The sequence below is a fragment of the Balaenoptera ricei genome, chromosome 6, assembly GCF_028023285.1.
Source record: "Balaenoptera ricei isolate mBalRic1 chromosome 6, mBalRic1.hap2, whole genome shotgun sequence".
NCBI classification, from domain to species: domain Eukaryota; kingdom Metazoa; phylum Chordata; class Mammalia; order Artiodactyla; family Balaenopteridae; genus Balaenoptera; species Balaenoptera ricei.
The window spans coordinates 13,913,792-13,933,579 of NC_082644.1; the positions used below are offsets into that span (position 1 = coordinate 13,913,792).

The window sequence follows — 19,788 nt, forward strand, 5'->3', positions numbered from 1 at the left end:
ATCAGGCCAGCTCTGGGAATCCTCTGGCGGTCCGGTGGTTAGGACTCCACGCTCTCACTGCCGAGGGCCCAGGTTCAATCCTTGGTCGGGGAACTAAGATCCCACAAGCCGCACGGTGCAGCCAAAAAAAAAAATCAGGCCAGCTCCAAGTGTTGTGAGCCTCATCTGTCTTCTTTTGCTTCAGATCAACAATGAATAGTTCATGTAAAAAAAAAAATGCACAGTTTGAGAAACCACTTGAATTTTTCTTTTTAACCGATACTTGCCTTTGAAATAAACAAGCTGAATTTAACTGCCTAGTTTTCAATTCACTTAACTAGTTGAGTAAATCAGAACTTACACACTGAGAATTCACTTTGTGCTCTTTCCCCTAGAGAGGGGAAGCCGGCATTCCAGCGTGGAGAGCGAGGTGGTGATACCCATGCAATGCTGTCATCTTGAAAGGACGTAGCTGTCACTCTAGCAACATGGAGTCTGGAGCTCTGTCTGCTGTGAGAGTCCCTTTCTCCCAAGACATGTGGGACATGGAGTTGGAGCATGAGACTCCGTGGACCATGAAATAAGGTCCATGAAAGGACCATGAAATAAAGCGAGCCATTTCCTTTTAGAGCAATCAAATAGATGATCACAATTCCTGAGGAATAAAAGCAGATCTTTTTTGCCAGGAATTACTTGATCATGAAGCATCAGAATAACAAAATGGCTTTGAAAGACTTAACTAATCACTTGGAGATTGCACGCAGCCCAAGCATGTCATCATGTCCAAGGCCACATCACACCGTTAAAGCCAACACATTCATTTTACATCTACCCGCGATCAGGCTTGTTTTCTCCTCTGTTCTCATCCTACTACCCATATGGGGACAAATTCCCCTTCTGTGCATTCCTTTCATTCTTCATTGTTGAGATTTTAATTTCAGTGATTATAAAAAATTATCATCAGTATCAAGTTTTGGTTTGATCATGTGTTTTACTTTTGAAAGCACTCACACCTTTTCTCCTAACACTGAGAGCTGGGAGGACGTGTATTCCACACATTTTACAGGTAAAATAAGAGCACAGGGTTTATAGCAATTGGTTTCCCAGAGCTGCCATCTGCACTTTAATGTCTCACAGGAGTCAACTTCCCATGGCACAGCCAATGTCCCATTTCCCCTCCTCTTCCTTAACTCCCCTGCGCTTTTCTAAAGTCTTCCCCAGTCATTCCCACATCAATAGATGGAAACTCCATCCTTCCCATTTCCCAGGCCAAACACCCTGGCATCATCTTTGATTTCTCTTTTCTCCTACTCTCTCTAATTCTCCATCAGCAAATCCCATGGAGTTTACCTTCAAAATATGGCCAGTGGCCTGGCACTTCTCACCATCACCATGCTACTTGTGGATTCTAGGTACCAAAATCTCTTGCCTAGATTATTGTAATAGCTTCCTAACTGGCCCTTTGTCCTCTACTCCGCCCGTTCCCCAATCTATACTCAACATAGTAGCCAGAGTGATTCTTTCTACATGTACCCGTGTCATTTCTTTGCCAAAAACCTTCCAAAGCTTTGCACTGACTGTGGCTACAAAGGCCTCATTGATCAGGTCCCACCTCTCCCTGACCCCTGCTTCCCTCTTACCCATTCTGTTTCCACCACCCTGACTCCTTATTATTCTGCAAATACAGTAAGTCCCCTACATACGAACGAGTTCTGTTCTGAGAGTGCATTTGTAAGTCCAGTTTCTTCCTAAGTCCAACCAAGTTAGCCTAGGTACCCAACTAACATAGTCAGCTATACAATACTGTACTGTAATAGGTTTATAATACTTTTCACACAAATAATACATAAAAAACAAACAAACACAAAAGTAAAGAAAATATTTTTAATCATACAGCACAGTACCTTGGAAAGTACAGTAGTACAGTACAACAGCTGGCATACAGGGGCTGGCATGGAGTGAACAAGCAAGAAGAGTTACTGACTGGAGGAGGGAGAGGAGGTGGGAGATGGTAGAGCTGAAGGATCGTCAGCAATAGGAGACGGAGGGCAAGCTGCAATGTCACTCATGCCTGATGTTGATGGAATGCAGGTTCACATCTTTGAAAGTTCGCAACTTGGAGGTTCGTGTGTAGGGAATTTACTGTATGCCAAATAAGGTTTGGCCTTAGAGCCTTTGCACTTGCTGTTTTTCTTCTGCCGGGAATGGATTCTCTCATACATATTGGCATATCTCTCATGGATAGGTGCATATTACCTCATAAATACCTCATGCATTTATTAGAGAGGCCTTCCTTAACTTCGCTGTATGAAATAACAGCCTCTCTCTCCCCACTCAGCACTCCCTAACCTCCTTACTCTTCTTAATTTTTTTCCAAAGCAATTATCACCCTCTAAACCCTTTATATTTTCTTTTTGTTTTTTCCCTTCTTTCTCCTACAGGGATACAAACTCCATGAAGGCAGGGACTTAGTTTATTCGCTCCTATATTGCCTGGGCCTGGAGCTATGCCTGTCCCGTAAAATATTTATGCTTACAAATACTTGTTGAATGAATGAATGAGTTAATGAGTTCAGAGGAATTCAAAGATGGAATGGGCTGCCTTGGTAGCCAGTAGACCGCATCCCTGGAGGATTTCCCACATTGGCAGTTTGATATAAACTGGGCTGACGATCACGGGAGTTTGACCAAATTAGATGTCCTTCATGGAAATCATAGAGTGTAGAGTAGAGAACGTGTGTCAGAGAGGACTGGTTTGAGTCTTTTCCCTGATATTTACTGGGTCTGTGACATTGGATGATTTATTTAACTTCCCCTAACCTCAATCCCTTATCTCTTAGGAGGGATTTTATACTTTCTTTCTCATAAGGTGGTTATGATGATGAAACTAAACAAAATAATCTATGTAGAGCATTTGGCCTGGTTCCGGACACTTAATAAATGCATAGCAAATGTAATCTATGCTGATGATAACGTCTCTTCCAGCCTTGGGATTCTGAGAAGCTGTGAAGGGACCTGCCCAAGGCCACCCAAGCGATGAATGTATTCCTTGACTCTAGTTGGGTCATGCTTTTCCCACCAAACTACAGTGTCAGTTTCTTCCCTTCAGGACTCCTTCTGTAGTTGTGGGATGATTCCTGCCTCTCCTGATGCTCCTTTGGTCTCTCGGATTCCTCTCTATTTCGAATTTTTTTCCTCAAACCCATCTTGCCTACATTGCGACCTTTGCTGCTTGTATTTATTTTGCCTAATGCCAATTTGTAAACGGAAAACAACCTCACCCCAGATTGCTTTACACTGACTCATAGTTAAGTGGGATGAATCGAATATCAACTCATTCACTCCTAGAGCTGATATGTCTCCTGCATAAACTGGATGCTCAGTAAACATCTGTTGATTATACACTGGTGGCTTGGTCTTCAAGAAAGGGTCAAGTGTAACAATAAGTATCATAATAAAGATTATTATTATTATTATTGCCAATTATTATTTATTATTATTATAAAGATTATTATTATTATTATTGTCAATTATTATTGTCAACCGAACATGTTTATTTTTGTAATCTGAATATTTTGGGGCTGTAGTGTTATGGTTTTGAGACTATTGAATTAACTGGAATAAATGGGTTACAGTGGCCATAGACGGGGGGAGGTGTTTGCAGAAGGGTGGGGGGATATGATGAATGCCAGGGGTCCATGCAATACCTTGTCATGATGATGAACTTAAAATGGGAAAACATTTATAACATATTGTTACTGAAAATGTGGGTTGCTGAATGGTATTTTCAGAATGATCACAGCCATATCAAATTTGTGCATAGAAAGAGTTGGAAATACATTGAAATAAAACAGTTATCTAAGATGGCAGGAATACAGGTGACTATTCTACAAGGACTATTCGTTACACTTAGAATTTAAAAATTAAAATATCTTTTCATTAAAAAATATGCTGCATGGCTTTTTCTCTCATGGAGATAAATCACTTCTCTGAGCTTCTGTTTTCTGCAAATTGCAGAGAAACCACAACATCTGTTCTACATACTGTGAGGCTTAAGCAGGGTGATGTATCTGAAACTGCTTTCTAAACTGTAGAGAAATGTATGCATTTTAGGTGATTTAATTATTGGCCTTGCTGTAGGGATGCACGAGAACAGCTATCTTTGGTGTGGCTCTTCCCCAGAATACCTTCTGACCTTCTGTGTTTTTTGGGGGCAGAAATACTCAGGCCTCATTTGCCTCTTGGGTGACCACACTGTATGTGCTCATGTGAAAAAGGAAGGCCTGGAGTCAGAAAACACTACTGGTTTCAACAAGATTCTGGTTTTCCTGGAATGGAAGTCCTGAAAGGATTCGTGCTTGAGCACCACTTTCAAGTAGGTAAAAACTGAATTTTTAATCTGTTAACAAGGGACCTTCTGTGCCTGACGATCCTGCTGTGTCCTGATTACTTACTGCATTTGCATCCAGTTCCTACCATTGTTCTAGTTCCAAAGCTGATCAGATGCCCTCACCTTGATTCACGTGGGGAATAGCCTGTGCCTACCCTGGGAGCCTCTGCTTGGCTGGTGGCATTCTGCCTTGGGCCTCTTTTGGTCTGAGAATTGTCCAGAGAGCGAGACACAAACTACTTGAGGTCCGTTACATTTGCCATCTTTGCTGCACTGTCTCTTCCTTGTAGGGAGGGATGTGACCTTGGCAGAATGACATGACCTTCCCCTTGACAAGCAGTGCCTGCTGACAGGGCATATGCTGAGTAGCTCTAATGTCCATTATTTGTCCTTCATCACCAAAGGACATCTGCTAATCCCTCATTCCTGAGTTAGGTGAGCCATTTCATAAAGAAGATTATCTACATAGAGAGCCTATGCATTCTCTTCATCTGAGACTGGAAGTGGGGAAAAATCTGAATAGATGAATGATCCATTGATCCAGCAATGAATGATCTTGACAGTCACACACAGGCACACATGTTCACAATTGTGCAGCCTTTGGACAAGAAGGGAAGAGGAAGACAGGGGCATCAAATGGATGTGTATAAGAAGGAGAAAAGAAGGGAAGAAGGGAAGCTGGGACAGACAATTTGCAGATGTTTTCACCTTCCTAGAAGTTTTGCTTTACAAATGGCTTGGTTCAAACCAACTTTTGGATCTTTCTGGTTTATTGATCCTGTTCTATTGACCATAGCTTCCTGATTGGTCAGAGTCATTGTTAACACAAGAGCTAAAATAAACGTCCCCTGACTAATGATAAGCAGCATTTATTGAGCTCTTATCATAGAGTATTTATATTGTCCTAAATACTAAGCACGAATTATATTCCTCAGTCCTCAAAATAACTGTCTTATTATTGGCCCCATTTTACAGATGAGAAAACTGATATTCAGAAGAGTGAGTTGCCCAAGGTCACACAGTGAGTGTGCCATTCCTGTGTCAGTTTGTTCTCAGCTCCATATATGTCCCCTCTATTCTGTATGGCAGGAAAGTACCTGTCCCAGGCTCCCTTGATGACTAGACTCCAGGTAGCATTGGCCAATAGGAGGTACTAGTGAAAAAGTGGAGCATGAGAAAATAAATTTCTGTTTTAGAAGCCACCAGTCTATGCTATTTTGTTACATCTAATAAACAAGCTGACTAATATATCACATTTTGGCTCCTCAACTTTTCTTTAACTTTGTGGTGCCATTTCCTGCATTAAATTCCATTCTGTTTGAAACCCTTCATATATTTTTGTGCTTTTGTTCTCCTGACTGGCCCCTGACTCACTCAGTTAGAAGTTCAGAACTGAGATTCCAGCTAAGGTCTGAACAGACACCAAAAACTGTGTTCTCAAAAGTTGTGTTGTACTTCATATATTGTTTTGGTTGTCTGCAGAGATCTGGGGGAAAAGCCAAATAAATAACATGAAGCCAAGGTTCTGTGAGCCAGTGTCTCCAAAATCAATGGAAATGGGAAAAAGCTTCAAGTTTTTGGAGTCTAAATGTGACTTTTCAGACACTGCCTTTATAATTACAAGTGGAGGTTGGGGGGGGGGCGTGTTTGGAGGAGGAGCCCTCCAGTTAGTGGTCCTGCTTTAAAGTGGCAGCAAAAGGGGCAGGGATACTGTGCTAGTGGGATGTATTCCTCTCTAACTCGTGAAACGTACCGCGCAACGGCATGCCAAGTCCAGAACGGAATGGCGTGTTACCTTGGCAGTGAATTATGTGTCTTTTTCCTTTTCTGATAACACATGGTATTTTGAACGTTAATGTGGGCAAGGTACAAGTTTTTAATGTTATCAACTATTCTCCTTTTTGACAAGTCTTCCTCCTTTTCCTATTAAGAGTTTACTTTTTTTTAAAACTAAATTGGAGGAGAAGATAGACACTTTGGAAGCTCTTTCACTTTTCCTCCATGGGCCTTGTATGTTGCATCTCTTAATGAGAATATTAAGAGACACGTTTCTCCCTGAGAACTGTAAGCAAATCTCTCACTAAGAATATGAACCAAAGCAGCTTGCTAATTGCTAATGAGAAAGTGATAACTTTAGAAACACTGGTGGCTATTTCATGGGTGGCTGATAAAGAATAAAGATGGGCATCAGCTCTCCAAATGTCATGGACACATGATTTGCTTCTAGTTATAACGCTCATTCTAACAGGCCAAGGGAACGAACTCAGTGGGTGGACATGATTAACTGCTTTCACAGGGGCATGGTGATTATCAAGCTGGGCAATAATGCCCAGCAAAGGAAATTTCATCTCAAGCTATGATAGTAACAGATTATAGTGGGTGGGATGTGGAAGTGCTATGTCCAAATTTGTCCAAATTCCTAACATGTTATGTTCAAGGCATGCTTTATTAAAAATGTACAAAACTAACTGCTGATGCATAGAAATAATTTCACTTGGTATTTAATCACTTTAATCCAATCGAAATATTTTCCTTGTTGCTATCACTGAGGAACACATTGTTGGTCAAAGATGATAGGCAGATACACGTTGCTGTACCCTGCAGAACCAGTTCTATGCTGTAGGTGACTAACTCATAGAAGAAACATTCATTTTGTTTGTTCATTGCCTCCTTAAAAGTCTGAGAAATGGAAAACTAGAGAGATGAAGTGCCTCACGCATCAATAAAATATTAACATATTTTATTTAGTGAAGATGATTCCACAAAATAAAGTTACATAATCAGGCACAGACTAATGGAACTCAGATTATAACCCAAGGGAAGTGATGAGGAATGTGATGTCCCTACCAATTACCAGTGAGTTTTCAGGTAACACTCCCAGAGGTTAGTTAATTGCCCCATAAGCTAAACAATTGATAACAGGGACTGCTTAGGGCAGGCGAGTCCTCATAGGTAGACGGCTCATTCCAGGGATAAGTAAATACAGAATATATAGTATTTGCTATCTTTTCTATAAAAGTATGAAGTGGAAACAATGTGGGTCTGATAAGAGAAAGGCCTGAGTTCTAATCTTTATGCCCAAACTTCTGCAAGAAATGACAATAAAAATAATTCCTGCATATATGTTTGTTATAAGGATTCAATGATTTATTATAGGCAAAGGGCCTGATATGTAATAAACTCAACAATTGTTATTACTGTGATGAACTCTTTGGATTCGGACACGGGCCTTCACCTCTCTAAATGTCTGTTCTGGGGAAAAGGGAATAGTGATCCCTAAAACTTCTCAGAATTTGCACCAGTGGGTAAAATTGTAGGGGGTCAGATATTGGAACAGTGAAAAGGAGGCTTTGCCAACAGTCGAAGTTTCCTGATAGATGCGTCAAAACAAAGTAACTTTCCTGTCACTGTAGATGTTCAGTTCTAGGATAGGCAACTACTTTTCAGGCATGAAAAAGGGGAGTTCAATATCAGAAGCTAATGTAACCTTCAAGATTCTATGATTCTAAGTAACAAATATTAAGTAAAGTTTAAGTGTATCTAACTCTTCTACCTCTTGAAGTTTTGCTATAGATTGAATTTTGTATCTCTTATAGACACAATAATTTGATATACACTGCACTTAATACATTTTAAGATATTTATTTATAATTATTATTTAATAATAATAATAATGGCAAGGAGAACTAATCATTCACTAGGCACCTAATATTTGCCAGACATTGTTATACCATCTTACATTTGTAATTTTATTTAGGCCATTCAGAAAGCCAGTCCAGAAACAACTAGGCAGCCTTGATCAGAATGAAATCTGGAGAAAAGGGAGGACAGCTGCCTCTTTTTCTTTTGAATATTCACATATTTACGTGGATGTGACTTACTAACTTGTAAGTTTTTATTCTTCTAATTATTAGCACATGATATTTCAAGTGCAAAATTTTGTTTAGCTGAAATATTCTTTCTGGTTACAGGTAAATTTTGGATGTCTAAATTGAGAAATATTTAAAAGCATTGTCTTAGGATTCAAACCATTCTCGAGTTTTCCATGTTAAAATGGGAGGTGTATGGGGTATTGTGACTTACACTGAGGTCCAAGCTTCCCAAGTCTAAGGGCAAAGAAACTTCTTCCTGCTATACTACTCTGTTTCCAACCCATCTGTGGTTTTCTGGCTGTGATTATAAATAATTAAAATTAAGAATATTCAGGGAGTTCCCTGGTGGTCCAGTGGTGAGGACTCTGGAGCTTTCACTGCTGTGGCCTGGGTTCAGTCCTGGTCAGGGGAACTAAGATCCCACAAGTTGCGTGGCCAAAAAAAAAAGAATATTCAGAAGCCCTAATGTGAACTGGTATTTCACTCTTCTCACCAAAATTCCTTTACGAAATGAGAAACAACTAGACTAAGAGGCTAATTTCATTTCTTTTAGCTGTCACGGCCTGCTCTCTTATGAATGTGAGAATGCCAAAAGATAGCACCTAGGATATTTGCATTTGGCCTTTGACTTGTGATCCTATGATCTTAATTTAGAATCAGGAATCTCCTGTGTCTACCTTCTGGAAATAATATTGTCTCTCAAGTTCTTGGACCCTGATTCTGTGCTCTCGTCCACTCCACCCCCCCGCCCCTCCCTCCCGATCCCCCCACAACACACCCCCAAACCAGGCTATAGGCATGGAGACCTATGTAAGTTGTCTAACTTCCTATTTAGGTCTTTAGAACAATTACCCTACCCTTAAGCCCCCCAAAAAGGCTTTTGATCAAGTCACCTGTTAATTTTTGAAAACTATGCTTTCTTCTAAGACAAGAAAGCTAACTAGACTTACAGAAATGACTCAGTAACTTTTTTTAAAAAAAATATTTATTTATTTATTTTTGGCTGTGTTGGGTCTTCATTGCTGCACACGGGCTTTCTCCAGTTGTGGCGAGCGGGGGCTACTCTTCATTGTGGTGCGTGGGCTTCTCACTGCGGTGGCTTCTCTTGTTGCAGAGCACGGGCTCTAGGTGCGCGGGCTTCAGTAGTTGTGGCACGAGAGCTCAGTAGTTGTGGCTCGCGGGCTCTAGAGCGCAGGCTCAGTAGTTGTGGCGCACAGGCTTGGTTGCTCCTCATCATGTGGGATCTTCCGGATCTGGGCTCAAACCTGTGTCCCCTGCATTGGCAGGTGGATTCTTAACCGCTGTGCCACCAGGGAAGTCCTCAATAACTTATTGAAGGTATGATGTGATGGTGTACAAACTACCTTAGATAAGAAATTGAAGACAACTCTGAGAGCCTTGCATGATGGTGTTGAGCACAATCAATATGGATTTGGGGATTTAAAGTTGTCTTCCTAGGGACTTCCCTGGTGGTCCAGTGGTTAGGTCTCCACAATTCCAGTGCAGGGGGTGTGGGTTCGATCCCTGGTTGGGGAACTAAGATCCCACATGATGTGCAGCCAAAAAAAAAAGAAAGTTGTCTTCCTAGGCCTAGTGCAAAACTTCTTCTCTCTCCTATTCTCAATATTGTTTTAAATAATTTGCATTAAGAAAAATTTAAGCCCCATGATTATGAAGGTGTATTAGTGGGTGTCTAAGTAATTTCAATAGCTTATTGCAGTGCAAAATGCAATTATTTTCCACCCAAATTCTCTATATGAACAATGAATATATTACAGAGTATTGTACAATGTATACACATATTATAGATATGTATACATATCTATTTATATTGTATACTTATTTTTGTAAACTCATTGCAATGCATTCTGTATTGAAATAATGTATAAGGAAACTGATGTTCTAATTAATATCTTCAAGTTAAGTAAATTCTGTACCTTTTTCAATTCATTCAACAAATGATTTTGATCAGCTACTACATACATGTTACAGTGCTAGACACTTTCCACAGATGTTATCTCATTTAATGACCTTAGCAGCCTTTTGAAGAATATGTTAGCACCTGTATTTTACAGATAAGGAAATGGAGGCTGTCTTAGTCAGTTTGGGCTGCTGTAACAAAATATCATAGACTGGGTGGCTTACAAACAACAGAAATTTATTTCTCACGGCTCTGGAGGCTGGGAAGTCCAAGATCAATGTACCATGATTCTGTGTCTGGTGAAAGCCCACATCCTGGTTCATAGATGGCTGTCTTCTCGATGTTCCCATGCGGTGGAAGGGGCAAGGGAGCTCTCTGGGGTCTCTTTTACAAGGGCACTAATCCCATTCATGAGGGCCCCACTCTCATGATCTAATCATCTCATAAAGGCCCCACATCCAAATAACATCACATTGGGCATTAAGATTCACCATACAAAGTTAAGGGATACAAACTTCAGTCTGTAGCAGAAGCTACATATAATGAACCCACAACACAATTTTACTGTCTATAGACCTGGGATTTGAACTCAGATTCAGTGCTTTTGCCAACGCTTTACACTTCTAAGGGCAGAGGAGCCCTGGAAGTAGATGAATGTTGTGTAGACTCGGTAAAATAATTCACTTTAAAATAGCTCCTCTTTTCCTTTGGGCAAATTACATAAACCACCAAGAAAAAATAACTTGCTCCAAACTGGAACGACCAACCTATTTGTTGTGGAAATGAATATCCCAATGTTTGAATACTGTCTCTGCACTGACTGGCAATAGAAGGCGGTGCTAGAAATAACACTTTCCTTTTCCATTGAATATTAAAGTTACCACGGGAAAGTGGTTGCCACATTTTTGTACACTGCAAGCTGTCGTGGTAGAAGGAACCACCACTTATGTTGTATCTGGATGTTTTATTCTTCTCATGATGCAAACTGCAATTGCATCATTTTTTTTTTTAATGTGAGGAGATTTGTAAGCATATTAAATGAAAGATGCATGGCATAGATCTATTTTCTTTCTTTCAATCTGGAAAGAAAAAAAGTGAATGCAGCAGAACCTCCTTATAAATTGAGGTGGCCAATGATGGATGGATTTGAGGGGAAATGTAGTGCAGGAGGTTAAGAATATGTGCTCTGGAGCTGGACTATGTGGGTTTTATCTACTAGCTGTGTGACCTAGAGAAAGTTAAAAAAAAGGCTGTGCCTCAGTTTCCTTATGTTTGAAGAGTGAGAACTAATTAGCTTTAGTACTTCTTACAAGATTTGAAACAAAATAGCATCTTTAAGACAATTTACTGGAAAAGTAGAAATACTATTTTTCAATGGCTTAACGTCACTGCAGCCTGGGGCTGACTGTAGGCAGAGAAAAGGTATTCTAATTTCCTAAACACTTGGAGGTTTGTGCCTAGTCTCTCCCTGTCAACATATTTGGAAACATGAACTTCAAATTGCTCTCTCTTTAAATAGTAGTGCAATAATTTGCATTGACAATAGAATTAGTGAATTCTGGAAGGGAAGATCCTTGTATACCCAAGCCATAGTTCACAGTAAATATTTCTTAAGTTTATGAACCAATCAAGCAATTTGATATTTAGAAATGTCTGCTTGGCTTATCAAAGGCATGTTGTTCTATTATTTTTACAGAGGGCAAAACAATGGTCTGTCTTTTGGAATATTTAGAAATATTATTAAATTCTTTCCTTCTCAGGAAAGAAAATGAGATGATTGAAAATAAAGTTAGGAGCTGAAGGGATAAGTCTCTAGTGCTGGCCTTTGGGGGTCGGGGTGGTTGCTGATTGATCCTGTCATGTTTAGACACTATATGCTACAAAAAGGGGTTTCTACACTCAGGAGCCAGCACTGATTATGAGTTTTAGGTATAGACAGGTGAGTATTTTTGTAGTAATGGCTATATATTTAGTAGGTATTTTAAAATTCAAGTAGCCTATCCTATAGATGCAGCCTCTATTCCTACTTCAGGCAATAGCTCCCAGACTTTTCTTTGGGGAAATGTTGCTGTATCAGTGGTTATCAGCCTTGGTGGTGGGACTGTCAATCAAAGTGCTCCTTCCTCTGAGGGCTAAGGGGTGAGGCAAACGTATGCTCTTTTTCTGAACTTTCAATGAAGTGATACAAAGTTTCAAATTCAATCAGCCCTGTGACTGCATGAGGATTTCTGTTTTCTTTGTTCCTGGGACTGTCTTTCCCACCAGTGCCTCTTTGGCTGATCCCGCCATCCTAGAATTTATGCTGTATCTTTCCAACATGCTCTTTTCAGATTTTTAAATCCTACATAACTAGAGTAAATTTTTGCTGATTATATTTAAAAATTTTGTTTCACTTTGGATGTTATGGATATTACTGCTTTAGAAAAATCATTGTATTAACATAAAACATGGTTGTTTTAAAGAAAAAAATGTAACCAAGAGTTTGTACAAATGATATGCAGATCTAGCAAAAATTGTGAGGATTGGCAAAGGGCTAATGTTAGGGAAACATCATTACAATTATTGACATTAGCACCAAGCTTCCTAGACATATTTAGGGATTAAAATTGGAATATCTTGAAAAACCATTAAAAAGAGAATCCAGGATTGTATTATTGGGATGATCCTTATTGATAAAAGAAATACAGACTTGGAACAAATATACTATTAGTGGTTTTGAAGATTTAGAACAGATACATTTTGAAAAGGGCATTGTATTATTTCCTTGGTCAAGATCAGTCCTTTAAAATTTTTTTTAAATTTTAAATTTAAAAAAAATTTAAAAATTTAAAAAAATTAAAAAAATTTTTTCCAGGCCTTTAAAAAAAAAATCTAAAAACACTGCTTATATCACAGAATCCTGTTTTTCTTTTTCTAAGTGGAATATTTTGTTTATTTTTAACATTATTTCCCCCAATTAGTAAAACACTGAAAGTATAAACCTCCATCGACCAAATCAAGACTCAGTGCTGCAGATAAGCCTGTGTGCGTGCGTGTGTGTGTGTGTGTGTGTGTGTGTGTGTGTGTGTATGTGTGTGTGTATACCAGAACCATGCATCTGAGGCTGGAGGCTTCTTGTTAAGAATGTTAGAGATTCCAGTCCTGCTTCTTTTGGACACATTGATATAAATGCCACGAGGTCCTTTGTGTCCCAACCCCAGCGGAGCAAGTTAAGGACCCTTTCACCTTGAGGTTCTCTGAGTTCCGGTTTGGGATCTGAACACCTGGAGGTTGAAGACTTCCATCCCCCCCCCCAATGTTACCTTTTTATCAGATGCTTTTATTTTTATTTCAAAAATATAATTTAAAAATTTGGGGATGAAGGTTGGGCTAAGTAAAGATTTTGACACCTGAAAATGTTTTTGTCAATTATGTTTTCCCAGTAACCGCTCTCAGGGAAATAGTGATAAGAAATGCAAGTTGCTTATAATCCCCCAAATAATTTGCTCTGGGGAAAGAAAGGGTCAAGTGGTGGAGAATTCACTTCGAAATGACATGACACCAAGCAACTGACTATGTTTCCAATATGACCTTTATTGAGCAACTACTGCTGTGACGTTTAACATCAATCAACGAAAAGTTGCAAACTGCATGTCAACGAGGTTCTCCCATGAACAAAAGTCCTTTTTAAATGCACCAGTGAGGTAAACATAATTATTCATAATATAGCTTTCTTAAGGCTAAGAGAGTTCTGTGTTTCATTTATTATTTTTGGCTCAGTTGGTTCTTTGCATAATATACCTCAAGACATCCCCCCAAGCGCCCCCCTTCCAACAGCTTAGGAAATTGGCCACTTCCCCAGGTACATACAGTATCATGCATTCGAATCGCCCAAACACTGGGGAGGGAGCACCCTGGGCTTGCATGCAGGTCCCTCATATTGCACAAAGTAAAATACAATGCCTGGAGCCCCCATGGGAGAACCCGTTCTGTTTTGAAGCTGTCAATCACATGCATTTTGAAATTGTCATATGGCTTAACCTTTTGCGATGAACTCATCTATTAGTCACTCTGGGTGACTTCCTTTACTACGGCGTGTGAAGTGACCTTCTCTACCTTTTTGGTAGACACTAATTTCTCCTCAAAGGTCTCTTCATGCTCTTCGACCTTTTGAGTGACGGTTACAGACTTGGTGATATACTTGGTAGCACCATCTCCCCCCTCACTGGTGGTTTTGTCTACCATTTTGGTGACCACCACTTTCTCCTCACCTCTATCACCACCCTTCTTTTCATCTGCTGGGCTCAAGTCTAGCCCGTTGGTGACAACCCCTTTCTTCTCTTCTCCCCCACTGCCCTTCTCCTTAGCTTCCTGCACGTGCTCCTTTTTCCCTTCCACCTCCCCATTGATGGCTATGTCTTCCTTCCTGGAATCCTTCAAACCTCCCTCCTCCTTCTTCCCCACCTCTTCTGCTTTCTCCTTCTCCTTCTCTTTCTCCTTCTCCTTCTCTTTCTCCTTCTCCTGCTGCTGTGGCTTTTCCTCCTCTTTGGCCTCCTTCTCCAAGCTCACCTTTACTGATTTGGCGACCGCCTCCTCCACGACTTCTTCCTTCACTGGGGATTCAGCCTTTTTCTTCTCTGGCACATCCTTTGGCTTCTCCTCCTTTTTCTCTCCCTTCTCTTCCTTGGGAGCTTCCTTTGCTTCTTCCTTCTTTTCTTCCTCCACTTTCCCTTCCTCCTCTTTCTGTTCTCCTTTCTCGGCTCCAGCTTCTGCTTTGGGCTTCACCTCTTCCACGGGTGACTTTGGCACCGGGGACTTGGCTGGCTCCGGCTTCTCCACCTTGGCTTCTGCCACCAGCTCCTCCTTGGGAGCCACTTCTTCACCCTTTTCCTCCATTTTCTTTTCCTCCTTAGCTTCGGCGGCTTCCTCTCCTTCACCTTCAGGCTCTGTTTCTCCTTCCTCTTCCTGCTCACCTTCCTCTTTTTCACTAGAAACTTCCTTCTCAGAACCTCCTTCCTCAGCTTGGTCTGATTTAGCGCCCTCCTCTTCCTCCTCTTCCTCTCTGCCCTCTTCCTCCTCTCCTTTAAGTTCAGGTGCAACAGCTTTCACCGGAGACTTTTTGGCAGCTATAACTTCTTCTTCGGCTTCTTTTTTCTCTTTCTTTTCTTCAGCCTCTTCTTCCTTGCCCTCTTCTTTCATGGAAACTGTCAATTCCTCTGCAATGGCCGTCAGGGCTTCTTCCATTTCTGATTTCTCATCTTCCACCTTGGTTTCCTCTATGATCTCCTCGACAAATTTGTGTTGGACCTTTAGCTTGGGAGCCTCTACCTTGGTTTTCTGAAACTTACTGGATATTGTGATGGAGGGCTGTCGGTGTGTATACAGCGGCCCAGTGATGCTTCCTGCAAATGTGCTAAATCTGGTCTCTTCACCCTCCAGGAGTTTCCTAAGGAGAGAATCAAAGAAGGCAAGACGTAATTAAAATCTCATTGGGCCTTCTGAACTTCATTACAGTATGTGTAATGTGGTAGATACCTTTGAATAAATAGAATCACTTGAAGTAACACTTGCTATCATTTCACTAGTATATTGTGTCATATTCAATGACAGAAACAGATTCTCAGGGACAATCAGCCAGTCACCCGATGCAGTAACTAACCACGCCCAATAGTCCACTCACTACACCCAGCTACCAAATCTCAGCTCTGCCGCAATCCATTTGGTGCAACATGAATACGCTGAAAAGCTCCCTAGAGGCCAAAAAGGCCTTAAGTGACGTTCTTGAGCATTTGGACTTTCAAGATGTATACTAAATGTCTTTTAGCAAACATTCAAAAATTTTACAAAACCATTTAGAATATATTAGAATTCAAGCTATATATATCATAGCTAGGTGCTAATATGTGCGTATCAAGTTATAAACTGGTCTGCGATTTTAATCATAAAGTGCTATTTTATATAACTATTCAGCTTTCCTGAAAAGACAGATGGCTCTGAGCTGACTGCAATTTATTCTTGTAATATGAACGATCTTACTGGTAAAAAAACAAAAAGAAAAACAACCTCTCCCCCCCCCCAAAAAAAACTATTAGTCAAGGATTTTCACCTATGAACTTAGTCAACAGCAAGGTGACATCAGTTAATATATTTATAATCTCTTCTCTTTCTCTGGATGTATATCTAGATCTATAAACATAAATCTAAATAAAAAAATATATATTCTATCAATCAATCATATTTATTCTCAGCCAGATGATGGCAATAGTAAGCTGTAACTGAGCGAGAAATGGAACATCCTGGTGTTTGTCCTTGACATTACACAGTTGAAAAGCTGAAAGCACTAGATGAAATATTAAAAACTAAAATTCTGTTTTTGTTTCAAATATTTGAAAACAATTGTTTCACTAAAATAAAAAAGTTTAAGCATAAGCACTGAAATTAATCGGCGCTCTTCCTCTGAACACTTTATTCAAACATTTTAACTACTGTTTACTCTTTTAAAGCTGCATAAAAAGTTGCAATTCTTTAATTACTTTTTAATTAAGAAAGAAAACCAGGCACTGATTTAAGACTCCTGCAACCTGCTTGCTTTAACTTAAGTGGTGAAGGTTCCTGCCTAAACGGCCTCTACGGTGAGGCTACTATTTCGGCCACGTCCGCCGCGAGCACGGTACCTGTATGCAGCGATCTCGATATCTAGAGCCATCTTGACGTTGAGGAGATCCTGGTATTCTCTCAAATGACGAGCCATTTCCCACTTTGTGCCCCGAAGCTCATTTTCCAACTGCTGGATGGTGTCCTGAAAGAGACACAGCCACAGACTTATCCTTCCAAACAGCCACTTCTTTCGCGAACCACACCTCCTCCTTCTTCCTCCTCTCCCTCGACTCCCTCCAGCTTTGCAAACCTCGGGTACCGCTCCCAGACCCCCTCCCCCCTTAAAGTAAAAATCTAAGGAATTCACAAACAAACGAACAAACAGAATCAATAAGACAAGTAGACATTTCCTGGGCACACCACGCACTGGGACCAGCGGATCTAGAACAGGTCTCAGCAGGAAACACACATGCATGGGGAAACCCCACGGTTGACCTGGCCCTTCCCATCTGAGCCCTTTGGGCTGAAGCCAGTTTTGGGAGTTCTTCCGATCACGGCTGGAAAAGTTGAGAATACATGAGTTTCTGCACAGCTATCCTAAAGTTGCTGCTTTACCAACTACCCGAATGTATACCTTCTACTTTAAACGCGCAAGCGTGCAAAACTAGAACTCCTAAGGAAAAGAAGCACGTTTTGAAAACGATCAGAGGTCTTCGAGCGGGGGATGGTGCGTGGGGGAGGCGTGTGGAGGGGATGGGGAGGGACGAGGACGCTGTGAGCCTCCAACTTGGGTCTGCGTCGCGCGCGCGCGCGCACTGGCCAGCGGCCGCTAGGGAGCGCGGCTGAGAGCGCGGCGGGGCGCGGGCCTGAGTGTCGGGGGCGCGCGGCGCTGGCGCTGGCGCAGGCTGGCCGCGCAGCCGCTGTTCCTACCTGGTAGCTGCTCAGGTCGTGGTTGTGCCGCTCCTCGATGTCGCTGAGCTGCCGCTCCAGGGACTCCTTGGTGCCGCGCACCGACTCGAGCTCGATGCTCTTGGACTGCAGTTGGCGCCGGTACTCGGCGATCTCTTCCTTGGCGGAACGGATGGCCTCCTTGTTCTGCTCGGCTGCCTCGGTGAGCTTGGCGTAGCGGCACTTAAACCATTCTTCGGCCTGGTGCATGTTCTGGTCCGAGTGGCATTCGAGCTGGGAGCGGATCTCCTTCAGCGCCGACGAGATGTCTGTCTTCAGGTAGTCTTTGCGCTCCACGGTGACGTGGGACGCCTGGATCTGGGCCAGCAGGTCGGCCACCTCCTCCTCGTGATTGCTCCGCAGGAAGGCCACCTCATCCTGCAGCGACTGCACTTTCTTGTCCAGCTCCACCTTGACCAGCGACGACTCTTCGATGTCTTTGCGCAGCGCGCGGATGGCCGCCTCGGTGTCGTCGCGCAGCCGTGCCTCCTCCTCGAAGCGCTCCTTGAGCCTGTGGATGTCCTCTTCCAGGTGGTCCGAGTCCAGCTGCACCTGAGCCTTCTCGTGGTTCACCAGCTCCAGCGCGGCGCGCAGCTCGCGGATCTCCTGGTCGTACGCGTCGCCCAGCTGGGCGTGCGAGGCCTGCTTCTGCCGTAGCGCCTGGATCTCCACCTCGATCTCCTTGTTCTGCTGCTCTAGGTAGTGCACTTTCTCGATGTAGCCCGCGAAGCGGTCGTTCAGCCCCTGCAGCTGCTCCTTCTCATTGGAGCGGGACAGCTTGTAGTCGCCGCCCGGCCCAGAGCCGCCGTTAAGCAGGGACGAGGACTGGCTGAAGTCGAGGCTGCTCTCGGCGGAGCTGAGCATGGCCGAGCTGTAGGCGAGGCGCGGGGCGAGCGCGCTGCGCTTGTAGGAGGAGGACACGGTGCTGGGCGAGCCGCGGGACCATGACTGCGAGCGGAAGCCGCTGGACGGGGAGCCGCTGACGCGGCTGAAGCTCGAGCGGGTGTCGGTTACCCGCCGGTAGGCGGACGGGTTGCCCAGCGAGTCCAGCGTGTAGCTCATCTTGGAGGCTTCGGGGCGTGTGGCTGGCACAGCGTTCTGCTGCCCTCGCCGCAGCCCCTTTATAGCCGCGGCGGCTGGTCCTGGGCCAGGGCCCCGCCCAGTGGAGGTGGCGGCCGAGGAGGCGGGGACTGCGGGTACCGGGCCGTGGGGATGGGTGGGGGGGGGGTGAAGACAGCCCAGCAGTGATTCAGCGCCCGCTCCATGTGGGCCCGCGCCGCATCGGACCCCGGACTTTGCTACCTTGGCCCCGACCCCTCCCCCCAGCTCTTCTTTCGGTGCCAGACCACCTGTCCCCTCCCAAGCCCCCCTCTCTCCATTTCTCTTCACCTTCGGATTGCATTTTACACCCCCAGGGGGAGTATTCACCCAACGCCCTTTCTTTGTTCAGTCACTCTCCCACCGTTCGGGCCGCTTTTCTAGCGACCCCCTAGCCACTTTGTTCTTGTTCTTTTGTTTTGTTGTCTGATTTTGTGTGTGTGTGTGTGTGTGTGTGTGTTTGTAAACCCTCTGCACTCTTATCTTCACGTTTTTCTCTTCTTTTGCCCTTTCTCCATTACTTTTTTCTTTACTCGTCTTCTGTGGTTAATCACTTCCCCCTCTATTTGGCATCTCTTCGCCTTCCCACTTTAAAACTTCTTCAGTCCCACTCACTCCTCCCTTCTCTCTGAGCCCCTTCCTCCTGGACCTTTTTCTTCTTCCCTGTCTTGTCTTTTCTCTTTCTCCTTCCTCCCCTCCCTCTTCCTCCCGCCCCTCCCCCATCCTCATCTCCCCTTGCCTTCCTCCCCTCCCCCCACTCCCGGTCTTAAAGCAGCCCGAGATGAGCGCAGGCCCCGAGTTGGGCCTAGAAGAAAAAAACAAAAAGACTTTGAAGAACGGTCAGCCTGAAGTCTTCGAGAAGGGGACAGAGAGGCTGGGCCGGGGTATTTATTTGTATTAAAAGTGGCATATGTCGCTGCTTTCTGCTTAACGTTTGGGGGACGTCCGCAGTTTCCGCAGGGGCAGAAGGTAAGGCGCTTGTGCTCGCTATGGCGCCGGCAGCAC

The 19,788-nt window shown here is 43.1% G+C and overlaps 1 protein-coding gene across 1 annotated transcript; it reads right to left on the reverse strand.

The window, feature by feature from the left end:
- Positions 1 to 14,202: 14,202 nt before the first annotated feature.
- On the reverse strand, positions 14,203 to 18,747 carry NEFM (neurofilament medium chain). Its single transcript, XM_059926245.1, has 3 exons — positions 17,668 to 18,747; positions 16,815 to 16,939; positions 14,203 to 15,586 (listed from the first exon to the last, which is right to left on the reverse strand). The coding sequence occupies exons 1-3, from the start codon at positions 18,745 to 18,747 to the stop codon at positions 14,203 to 14,205; spliced, it is 2,589 nt and encodes an 862-aa protein (XP_059782228.1).
- Between the last annotated feature and the right edge of the window lie 1,041 nt (positions 18,748 to 19,788).